General features: G+C 36.2%; 1 protein-coding gene across 9 annotated transcripts in view; it reads right to left on the bottom strand.

Annotated features, from left to right (window-relative positions):
* Positions 1-13,101, bottom strand: part of LOC138709364 (sodium channel and clathrin linker 1) — a 42,443-nt gene that overhangs the window by 17,201 nt on the left and 12,141 nt on the right. For all 9 annotated transcript variants that reach the window (XR_011334919.1, XM_069840088.1, XM_069840087.1 and 6 more), the window contains 3 exons: positions 10,311-10,421; positions 8,293-8,482; positions 5,999-6,247 (listed from right to left, as the gene is read on the bottom strand). Coding sequence is in view for 8 of the 9 variants with exons in the window: in XM_069840088.1 (XP_069696189.1) it covers positions 5,999-6,247; positions 8,293-8,482; positions 10,311-10,421 (550 nt within the window). In the remaining variant the exon portion in view is untranslated. The remainder of the gene's footprint in view (positions 1-5,998; positions 6,248-8,292; positions 8,483-10,310; positions 10,422-13,101) is intronic.

The following is a 13,101-nucleotide window of genomic DNA, read 5'->3' on the forward strand; positions in this document are numbered from 1 at the left end:
AATCGCTTTTTATTCTACAACTTCGTTATTTTACAATATGAGTACATTTTTTACGAGGCTGCAAAACGGTATTTGTCGAATACAAGGGGGAGAGCCATTAATCCTTCCCATTGAAGGCTTTAAGGAACCAACCTGGACAAATATCCAATGTCCCATCCCTACCTTCCCGTGGTGCAGCTGTTAGTAAGCATAATTTTACGAGCTGAACTAAAGGGAGGGGCTACTCATCAATTAGCACTGGTCAGCTTGATGAGTTAATGACAGAATTTGGTATAATTTTCCTCTATTCAATACCTAATTCCCTCTTTACCCTTTCCTATCCAGTCCTCTGACTGAACTCTTACTTTCTTCGACCCTGACAGTATCAGAGCATTCGAGGCCTAGGGGTTCATTTCACTTTCCTTCCTACCCTTCTACTTTTCTGTTCCTAGTGCTGACTTGCTATGGCACTAAAATCGTCCTCCAGTGGCTTAAGGAGGGAAAGCTGATGATCAACAAGATCTCCCAACTAGGTCCAGTGGTCCCATCGACCAACAGCAGGTGTGGTCCTCCAGACATTCTGGGGGTTGTGTGTGAATGAAGTAGCCACCAAAACGTTAAAATATGGTGTTCACTTAAATCGGCTACAACTTGCCATTTTCACTTATCAAGAAATGGATTCAGAACATCTCAAAATCTGTGCGTCAGTGGCTAACCATGACAATATCTTTGAAAAATATTGGAGTGCAAGAGGTCAAATGACTTTATTTTCAAATGCCTGGCATTAGAAAACAACAGCAACATTTTTTACGAACAAAATATAATTTTTGTACAATCCTCGAGTCACTGATGTCACGTCATAACAAGGGCATATGTACTGGGACATGTGTTTTAAAGCTGTAGGTCATTTGTTATCTCGTGAAACCAAATAAATGCATTCGTGCGCCATAACTCATAGTAAGAGCCTTATAGAGTGGGTGTGAGTGAGATAGCTATAGCTGCAAGTCGAAGCACAGCTTCTTTTTCCTTCCCCCCACGCACAGATAGGTTTCACAAGATACTGAATGGCCTATACTCATCCATTTCTACCACTCAGGAGCCATCATTCTCAAACTCTGTTTTGTGTGTAGACTATGAGTTTATTAAACATGTGATAATCGATGAAGCTAGATTAGGGCCAAGTGGTGGGAGTGGCAACACATTTCACCCAAATTTGTGATCGCGTCCATAGATTTGCATATGACCAGGCGCAGTCAAGGAGCAGCAAACTTCTTTCATTTGCTGCCGTGGTTAAACACAGCACAGCCATGAAATAAGTTCTTTCACTCGGAGTAACAGCACACAACTCAATTTCAGAACACACACACTCTTTGACTCCACATTACACTACACAAACACACAGGAAACAAAACAAAAGGCGCTAAGACCAGCAACAACCAATTCTGATGATAGCCAATGGCAGGCCGAAAAATGTAAACAAGGTACCGGTAACATGAAATTTAACACATGAAAGACACACAATACATTTTCCAAAGTGATGTAGTGTTAAAAGTTGTGTAATCAAGACGTATAAAAAAAAGAAATATAATTAATTCATAAGTTTGTGCAGATCCTGTTTGGTAAACACAAAGACACAAAGAATGTATTTATCAAACAAGTTGCAAAATTATGATTTCCTTGTGGTGGATGAAGAAATGGCTTAAAAACATAAATTTTAAGTTTTATTGGGCATGTACACACGCCCTTGTTTCGAAGTGACATAACACTGTTGAGAGAGACGAGGCTTATGTATAAAAACTACATCTTGTTCCTAAAGGTTGGGAGATCAGGCACTTCCTCATGCAATGTGATAATGAGATGACAATGGGGAACTGCTGGAATGATGAAGAAAATAACGAGAGTACTCCGAGAAAACTTCCCCCTCCCCAACACCACTTCTATCCTCTACAAATTCTAATTTATATATATATATATATATATATATATATATATACATATATATATATATACATATATATATATACATATATATACATATATATATATATATATACATATATATACATATATATATATAGGAGAGAAATTCAAGTAAAAAATAAATTCTTTCTGGCTGGCCCAGTGTAATGCTAAGTCAGTGGTCGGCATTTTGTGACTCGCGAGTCGACCCATTAATACACAAGCAGGGCAGAGGGGTAAGGCATGATCTTCTTCCCTTTAGCCATCACTTGTCCATTCAACATTCAGCAGTTTGGGTATCCTTTCCCTCCTAACTTTCCCTTTGCTGTATATATATATATATATATTTTTTTTTTTTTATACAATGCCACCAGGTTGTCTTTTCGACATTTCTGGTCTTCTCTCCTGGCTGTGGCTTAATTGTAACCCACTTCTGAGGTTGGGGCGCCTGGAAGGCGGAGTTACATTACCCTGATGATGTGATAGGATGATTATGATAATGGAGTGCCAGGAAAGGTCTTAAATCTAAACTTTAACCTAAATTCCAGACCATGGACGAACACAGGAATAATCCCCTTTAAGGAAAAATTCCTGTGCTCTAACCGGGAATAGAACCCGGGACCTCATGAACTATAGCCAGAAGCTCTGACCACTAGACCATGAGGCTGTATATTGTAGGCTGCATTTTATATGACGTAATCTTTGCCGACCACTACTAAGCGCTGCTTAGAACTGAGCAGTTGTATTATGCAGAGCATTTGCTAGGAAACAGGCAACAGGTATTGCTCAGGTAAATGCCACCTGTTTTTTACTGTTAGAGATTGAATACAACAGCCAAAGAAATAGTATGTATATTTCTCCTGGATCAAGCATGGGAAGGTTTCATGTTATTTGGTATGGACAGCTAACACAGGCTAAAGGGACGCCAACGTTAGAGCATTAGACAGCTCACTTTCATTCAGTAAAGTTCACATTAGAACAGCATTAAGATTTGCTTCTTGGATAAGGAAGATATCTATATTATTATCTGAGAGTATATTGACTAATTCAGTCTTCTTGGCTGATGTTATATCGCCAGCATTCCATTGTAAGATGTTTAGTTGATTCTGTACCATTAAAGTAGTCCCCGCCCGGAGATCCGATTGGGGGACTATTTTACCTCCGGATAATTTTACCTTATTGGTACTCATTTCATATTGGAGTTAAATGGCAAGTTGTAGCCGATTTAAGTGAACACATATTTTAACGTTTTGGTGGCTACTTCATTCACACACAACCCCCAGAATGTCTGGAGGACCACACCTGCTGTTGGTCGACGGGTCCATTGGACCTAGATGGGAGATCTTGTTGATCACCAGCTTTCCCTCCTTAAGCCACTGGAGGACGATTTTAGTGCCATAGCAGGTCAGCACTAGGAACAGAAAAGTAGAAAGGGGAGGAAGGAAAGGGAAACGAACCCCTAGGCCTCAAATGCTCTAATGCCGTTGGGGTCGAAGAAAGTAAGAGTTCAGTCAGAGGACTGGATAGGAAAGGGTAAAGAGGGAATTAGGTATTGGATAGAGGAAAATTATACCAAATTCAGTCATTAACTCATCAAGCTGACCAGTGCTAATGGATGAATAGCCCCACCCTTTAGTTCAGCTCGTAAAATTATGCTTACTAACAGCTGCACCACGGGAAGGTAGGGATGGGACATTGGGTATTTGTCCAGGTGGGTTCCTTAAAGCCTTCAATGGGAAGGATTAATGGCTCTCCCCCCTGTATCCGACAGATACCCTTTTGCAGCCGATACCTTGGCAATATTTATTGACTTTCAGTTAGCATATGACTCTGTTTGGAGAAATAAATTATTACTAAAACTCCAGAAATTAGTTATCTCCAGCAATATGTTCAGATGGATATCAGAATTCCTTAGTCAAAGATTCATTGCCACTAAATTCAATAACTCACTTTCTAGTTACAGACAAACATATCGAGGTCTACCTCAGGGCGCTGTCCTCAGCACAACTTTATTCAATATTTATACAAATGACTTACCCTCCCTATTAGAGGAATCAAACATGAAAACAGCACTATTTGCAGATGATATAGTTTTGTGGACTTCCGGATCTTACAGACATAGAGACAAAATTCAAAATTCTGCTCTTAAAGCTCTAAATCAACTACATGAATGGAATACATCAAATTTGATGACACTCAATTTAAGCAAAAGTAACTACCAAATATTTTCACTCGGTAAAAAAGAAAGAGAATTCAATATCCAATACAATGGCCAACACCTTCCTAGGACTTATGAATCCAAATATCTTGGAGTTATTTTCGATAGTAAGTTAACATAGAGCAACCATTTGAAATACATTTCTGAAAAAGCTCGTAAAAGATTCTCCCTTCTAAAAAGACTAGCAGGAAAGAAATGGGGATGCTCTAGGAATACTTTGAACACTACATACAAAATGTTTATACAGCCAGTGCTGACATACTGCGGAGAAATTTTAATTACTTCACCTTTCATAAACGACATAGAATATGTTCAAAACCAAGCTCTCAGACTCATTACTGAGTCAAAACAACGCCAATAGATTCTATGAGATTCCTCACTAATATTAACAGCATCAAAATGACAATAGAAGAAAAAGCACTGATTCAATATGAAAAACTTACCAGATTACCAGGTAACAATTGGCATTCATACAGTCCTCTTTGTAGATTGAAAACTCAAAAAAGTTTCATATCCATTGTTCAAGAATTAAAACAGAAAATCAATATCCCGAATTTAAAAGAAAACTTACAAATTAAACCAAACCCTTCAACTCTATTAATATAGAATATAATCTAAATTTAACAGACGAAATACTGAAATCAGAAGTAAACACTGAAATGCTGAAACAATTGTCTTTACAGACAATTAATACTAGGTACCCTCCACAAAACTGGCTTCATTTATACACTGACGGATCCTTGATCTCCAGAGAACAAGGTGCCGGTGCAGGTGTTACATGCTGTCTCTTCTCACTTTATAGATCTCTTGGATATGGAACAACAAGTTTTGATGGTGAAATCAATGCAATAAATGAATGTCTCAGGAATCTTCTATGCCACATCAATAAATTTAGGAATGCAGTTATATTGTCAGACTCCAAAGCAGCTATTCTATCAATCATCTCTAAACACACACCTTCATCTCAAACAGTAGAAATAACTAAAATGCTCTCTCAATTATTATCACTCAATAAAAGAATTGTATTCCAATGGATACCATCCCATTGTGGGATCCTGGGAAACGAGAATGCGGATGCTTTAGCAAAGAAGGGCAGCACTGCTACTTACAGACCTGTTACTAAATCTATGTATTACTCTGCGAAGAGATTTATTAAATCTACATACTTAGACTTCAACAAACAAAATTTGATAACTCAATCCCAAGGGAAAAAATGTAACTCTCTGCATCAAAATCCACAGTTAATTCCCGATTTACCACGAAAAATATTGGAGTGCAAGAGGTCAAATGACTTTATTGTCAAACGCCTGGCATTAGAAAACAACAACAACAACAACATTAGAACAGGGAATCTTCATTTATGATATGGTTGGATCAATTGGGATTTGAACCCAGTTCCCCTGGCTTATAAGCCCAGCACTTAGCTACCGTAGTGGTTAAAAGGGAATTATAATTTTCCTGAAGTGAAAGTCATGGCCAGTATATGGTTAAAATAGAGAAAATGCTGAATATGTAGTTTGCTTCTCTAGGATTTGTGTTTTATTCGACTTTCAACGACTTTTACTGAAATTATCTTTCAATGACCACTGTAGGATAAACTTCATGGGAATGTCTGTACAATAAAATTTTAGTTTCTCTTTTTTTGTAGTTAGAATGCTACCTTGTTATCTATTGATAGATGAATAGAAGGTTAAGGCATTCTGATGTTTCTATCGGTTTCATTAAAATCTGCCCCTAGGTTTAATTAAGATGCATTATTGGAGATGGTGTCCTAGATGAACAGTGTTCTCATTTAGACCTTGATTTACACTACAAACTTGACGGCGTGTGTTGCATATTTACCTCTCAGCTGTGCTTCCCTGTACAGCATAGCATCCTTTTCTGCTATTGCGCATTCAGCCAACTCAACTGATTCACTCACTTTGTCACGAGCCTCCAAATTTTTCTTGACTAGATTATCTATATGTTCGTGACATTTGGTCAGAGCCAGTTCCAGCTCATTTTCTGCCTTTGTAGAAGTCTGCAATTTTTTTTCAAGTTCTTTTGCTTTCTCCTCTACTTCTTGCAATTTTTTTGCAGTTGCACATTGGCCTGAAAATGGTACAATATAATGATAATTGTATTTTAATAGTGTTCACAAGTCAAATGTTTATTATGTTTATGTCATTAGATCTGAGGTAGGAAGAAGTGGTAGATTTTTAAGGGTTTCAGAAATTTGTATTATAATGTATTTTGGAAGAAATGTACAGTTTTGGTTGACATCATAAATTTACAGCATTTAAAAGAACTTTATCCTTGAATGAGAGAAGTACAGGCAAATGTTACCAGTATTTTAGCCTACAAAATTCTACTCTGCTAATTATCATCATTGGCAACAATATACACGATGGCTAGGGTGAGGAAACCACTGTAGAAGTGTCGTGGTGACATCACATTACGAAAGTTACTACTAAGATTTATTAAAATCGTCCGTCCTCAAGTGAGGTTGACCACTGGGATCCGGAATGAACAAACATAAAAAGATAAAATGAAATGAAACAAGTAAAATAATTATTCGATTTGTACATTAAAACAAAAATGTATGTATTAACATATAAATGATAGTGTAGAATTTGAAGAGATGCCTTCAGAATTTCCATCAGAATCTTCTGAACCTCATAAAAGGAAATTTTAAAGGATTTAAGGATATTACATGTAAATTTTGGTAAACAACCCCTCGCTCCAAATAGTAAGCCTGTAACATCCCAGTTGTAAAGCGAAATGCCATATTTTTCACTGAGGTATGGAAGACAAGGTACATATTTAGCTCGCTTGTCATCATTTATCTGCAGTGCCTGATTCGTGTCTTGTTCAAAGCAAATTGTAGGGTCTAAGACCATCACTTTCTGGGTTCTTATAAAAATTCTTCTTTAAAAATGCTTTGAGACATACACCTTGGCCAAGCCTATCACTAACCTGTAATTGGACCTGAAAAAAAAATGGACTAGAATATTGTGATAGGCTAACTGATGGGGCACTACACTATTAGAAAATACAAGCTGCAGCTTTATGATGGAAACCTCGAAGCGTAGACTTTGATGACTAAAAGACTGTTAACATGAAATTTATAAATGCAATTCGAGGAAATTTATAAATGCAATTCGAGCATTTTTGTTGTTTAGTCAACTGTCCGAAGACAGGTCTGGACCTCACAAAAATCACCAACAAGGCACCACTCAGAAGGTAACTAAACCAGGAGACAATGGGGTAGGAATTTGAGCACTTTGCCTCACAATATAGCAATTGTGTAGTATTATAAATTCCCGGCAGGAATATGCTTTGTGAGCTAGAATAAGATATATCTCGTTTATGTGAAGGCTTATGAAGGAATCAATTGTTTTGCATCAAATTCTGAACATATTGGGATAAGCTTCTGAAAAATTATAATGTGAGAACTGTTTGATCAATCACTTTATATATTATATAAATATATTATAAGCATTGAGTCTGTTGGGATTTGTATTTTGTGAATATGATTAATAATTTATTTACTATTTTTGTATTTTTGGCAAATAAGTGCAATTTTAGAATCTTTATATATGGATTTTCTATAAATAATATTTATGTTTAAGAAAGCTTTTAGTTTATTTGTTAGTTGTTATAGTTTTTTTGGGAGGGGGGGGGGGAGATTTGTAGTTCTTCGTTATATTTATATTCGTAAAGGTCCTAATAAGGTTATATTTGTTCGTATTTTACAACCTTTCAGAGATACTATTCAGCTTTTTACTGAGGAATAAACATTTCTCTTTCTATCTAATTATTTATTTTATTATTTTGCTCCTATTTTTAGATGATTTCTGGCTAATCTAATCCGCCCATTATATTTATTTTCACTTTTCAGAATCAATAGGGTGGTGAAATGCTAATAATGGAGCAATGGTGTAGTGAAAATGGTATGAGAAAACGAAACATTTAGAAAAAAAACATTTGTCCAATTGCCAGAGATATAGGCTGGTTCTACTGAAGGATTAAGTCAGCTAACTGAGGTATATGGGTAGTATGGCCGTTCTAAATTTGGTCCTCCTGAACACAAACAAGCAAGCTGTTCTATAGCTGCGTTTGTATCTTTGCCTGTGGAATTGCAATTGGTGTCTAACCTTGTAATGCTTCCTCCAGCTCCTGCTGCCGGGATTGCAGAGCTGATGTCAGATTCTGATTCTCCTGCAGGATCTCCTCATATTTTTTCTCCAGTTCTTCTCGCGCTGCCTTCTCCTTCGCCAAACTACTTCTTGTTGACAAAAGTTTTGTTTCTAGCATTGTTATTGCACTGGAGAAATCATGCTTCATCTGTGCAACAAATTTTGTTACATTGCTTCTGTTATAAGTTGTATAAGTTTAATGAAATAAAAAGCACATCATTTTATCACTCACAGCATTATTGTAAACATAAAGATTTATGTCACACACAAATAATACCTAATAGTAATGGTTCTAATGTCAAAGATCATTTCATTGTTATTTTTAGAAGTATTATAATCCTGTAATAATATTAACATTAGTAATTATTATACATGTAAACATAAAAATAATAATAATAGATATGATAGTAAACGCAAACCTAACTCTGGGTAAAGGAAAACTATTGGATTGTAAAAATTCAAGAATAATAAAATAACATGTTAATAACAGTATCACAGTCTAGTATATACAGTCGCGAAGCTCAATACGTAGTAAATATGCAAACATTAGGTAGTTGCTCACCACTAGGATCGCTAATATTGCCTCATTACAGGCAATGCAAAATAGTACCATCACAGTCTATTGTTTCTAGCACCCTCAAAACTCAAGCTTCGTGACTGTATATAGTAGACTGTGACAGTACTGTAGCAGGAACAGCAGTGGTAATGGCACTAATATTAGTATTAATAATACAAGTAGCAGCAACTACTAAATACTGGAGTAGAGTTACCAGATTCACATCGAAAAAAAATAGGACATAAAGGTTCAAAAAGGGGGACACTGTTCGAAAAAAGAGGACAGAAAATAAGTACTTAGATTTAGGCTTAGGATTATATTGCACTTTAAATTACGTCAATATCTATTTTATTACGAAGTATTTACAGTACAGATTTAGGCTTATATCATACTTAAAAGTATGTAAATATCTATTTTATTACAAAATAATTATGATAAAAATAATAATGATTTTACAGGTAGCTAAGGGAACTATCATTATTATCAAAATACAAATCTACATTCACACATCGATCTCTCGATTTATTAGCTACCTCTGAGCAACGACCATAACAAGGTGGAGCAAAGAGAGTTATGATCATTGGCAAAGAGTATATTCTGTCGATGTTGCTGCCACCTACAGGAAAATTACTTGAAAAAGACGTCAAATCAGATACTTTCAAAATATCAGGCATACAAGTTACAAAAAGGAGAACATTTCTTGATTTTTTTTAATCTGGTTGGACCCTGGGCAAGGTTCTAAAAAGGAGGACATGTCTGAATAAAAGAGGACGTCTGGTCATCGTGTACTGGAGTAAGTAGTAAAGTAAATAATAAAAACGTACAACAGAGTCAGAGGAAGAGGATTTAGGTTGAATGTGCAAGGTTCCTGGCATAGATAATAAGGTATCAGTGAAGACAATTAGATTAGAGGAACAACTACAGTAGATGCAATATACACACCAGTGAGACAAATATGAATGAAAGAACAAATACTTAATGAATGAAAAGTTTGAATAATTTGCCCAATATAGAAATTGGACTGTCGAAACCACAGTTGCATAACACTTCTTTGGACAGCCTATGAAATATTCACATACATACTTCGGAAAGGACTGGAGAGATATTATGAAAACATAAATGGTGAATACCAAGCAGGCTTTTGTTCAGAAAGATCAATAATATACCAAATATACATGGTGGAAGGTATGGCAGAAACATTTTGGGAATATGACCTCAACCTACATCATTTGTTTGTAGACTTGAAAACAGCCTATGACAGCATAAATAGACAAATACTTTGCAGAATCATGGTCCAACAGGGAATATATCTGAAGATAATACAACTGGTCAAAATGGCCATTGTAGACGCCATAGCCCGCTACCAGGATTCAGTCATTACAATTCACATTCCAAAATTCTTCTTCTAAGTTCAACGTACTTCTGCCACTGCATCAGCATGCCGGTTATCAGGGTGGGTTTTGAGCTGCTCCTCCAGACTGTCCACCTCTCTGAGAGCCATGTGCCACATCTCCACTGCCGAGTCTTTCTCCTGTAACACAAGTGACATTATTCATAAATGTGGAAAATTGCAAGATGTAGATTAAGTGGCTTGAGCCTTTGAAAATTTCCCCTTCCAATGTTGAAATAGGTGCAACAGCAGCTAAATGGCTAGAGCTTCAGCTTGTCACTCTGGAGACTTGGCTTCAAATCTGAGTAAGAAGTAAAATTATGTCAATCTGACCAGATCCAGTTGGTGATGCCTACTCGCTATAGATAGTACAAATAATTTGTACTAAAAAAAAAGAGATAGTGGTGTAACGTGTACAATTGACATTGAGCAGCCTACAGCGTGTATGCAAGAGTAAAACAGCAGAGGCAACTATGTCATTCTCCTCCACAGTAACCATGACCAGTGAAGGAAGTGAGACAGTACGCGCCGGTGGAATACTGCCACTGGTTTCTATGACCAGAAGACATACTGTTAGTGAAAAATGACATACCGTCATGAAAAAAGGTGATCTGTAAAAATTTGTTTATACATTTCTTCACAACAAAGATTACTATAGTCACGATGCTGTTATTCCCGGCGTGACTCCTCCTCTTTGCTTACATCATAGGGAGTGAAGGCTCTATAAAGTCTAGGTAGGTAGTATCATTCCCCATTTTTGTTCTTTCGTTGCCGAGCTACCAGATGAGGAATCTATTTGCCACATCGTTAAACATTATCATGTTGTAGCTCCTATGATAATAAATCAAACGCACTATAATTCAGCAAATAATTGAGCGGCAAATAACGTCCTCGTGTGCTTTCTGCAAAAGCCAACGAAAGGGCCAAAATGGCGGGCGATTATATTAAGTATTTATCCAACCTTAGGAAATGCATAACGTCATCATCAACAAATCACAAGACGCACACGATTAATGCAGCCGATCTGCAACATAATTGGCTGCTGGAAATAAGAGCGATGGGACTATATCTGTTTGCTTCGTAAATCTAAATCACAGTCTTTAGGAACTGTATTCAACATGTATTTAGACAAGTTTATTTTGATAAATCAACTCCTGGAATGCTTACAATGGTAATATTTCAAATATAGAAGGCTGTGGTCTGTAGCTTGTGGTGACCATTGTTGCCAATTTAGTGACTGTCATTTTTGTTGTTGTTGCACTTTTTATTTATAGTTAAGTAAGGCACTTTGAAGCTCTAATATCATTTTTAAATGGTAAGGCTCAATGGACATTGCAAAATAATCTAGTAAATAACTGAAGTAACTTGAAATTATTTTATTAAGAAATTTAATGTGTTGCATAAGCTTCAAAGAGTTGCGTTACTGACTGCACGAAACAATTTATTATATACATCATGTATGTGTATGTTGTAAGGGAAGGGGGTATGCCTTTTTTAAATCGAGGTACGCCAGAGGAAAATCTTGTGGTAGCATACCACCTCTGGTTTTCTCACACTTCCCTCACTGACCATGACAACAGCACTTCAACCAATAAGATAGCCAATTAGTGGAATGTTTAAACCTAACTAGAATCTCGGAGAGGAGGCACATTTGGAGAAAACCTACTGACAAGTGTATCCCTAGTCTCAGCTACTTTCAGCTATGCTCGGCTGTTTTGGCAAGTTATCTCTTTCTTTCTTCTTGGTTTTAGAAAATCGCGTCATGTATTGTTAGCTTTTTCTCCCTACGTAAGAGTTTTGTTTTATGTTGGTAGATTTTTTTTCTTGCTTGAGGGCATTCCTCTTATTTTTTCTTTTGTGTTACGAGATATATTTCATGTTGAATCTTTCGTACACTACTTTTAACACTTGAATATAAATAATTGATTAAATGGCGATCTTACTCGTGTTAATAGCATCGAATAGCACCGAAACAGCTGTAAGCCGCACATGCTTACATAATTAACACGAGTAAGATCGCCATTTAATCAATTATTTAGAGATATATTTATTTATAAAGTACATTAATTTATTGATAGAAATAAATGCACATTTTTCTCTAGTTTCTTTTAGTAGTAGTTGTTCAGTATGTTATGACCTAATTTATCAGCTTGCAAAGAAAGAATATACGAGTAGTTGAGTGAATTTGCTGTACAAGTATATAATAGTAATGAGGTACATGACAGGCCCTATATTTTTTTAATACATAAAATGCAACCTCTCATCAGTCACGTCTTAGCTTCCTCAACTTTCAAACCCACTGTCTGCTACTAGTTACATGGGGCCATCAATTTTGTTTTTCTCCAAGAAAAACTATACTTTAAAATTCTGGTTAAAAAATGCATCATGCTCAGCTGCATATCAATCAATAATGATTGGATTCAGAGGCGAGCACAGTAACCACTGCATCATTGTGAACAATTTATGTATGTAAATCTTTACAATCATTATGCAAAACAATTTTTCTTTTGTCTGCTGCGGCTCGAAACAATTCTCCACAAAAAACTCCTTTATCACAGTTTTTTCTGAAAACACTACGCAATTATTTTCAGTTTCTTTGTCATTATAAGAACTACCCGAACTTTCAAGAAAATAATATAATTTTTTTCACAATTCAGCTGTTTTCTTGTGCTTGTGGTAGTCACATCATTGTGACTACCACTGATTCAGACAGATTTAATGTATCATGCAAACATTTCTAAGACATTATTCCTACTCATCAAATTGAACACACACACAAACATATTCATTTGCATCTTTCATAATCACTACACGCAGCTAG

This window comes from Periplaneta americana, chromosome 11, assembly GCF_040183065.1.
Source record: "Periplaneta americana isolate PAMFEO1 chromosome 11, P.americana_PAMFEO1_priV1, whole genome shotgun sequence".
Lineage (NCBI taxonomy): Eukaryota > Metazoa > Arthropoda > Insecta > Blattodea > Blattidae > Periplaneta > Periplaneta americana.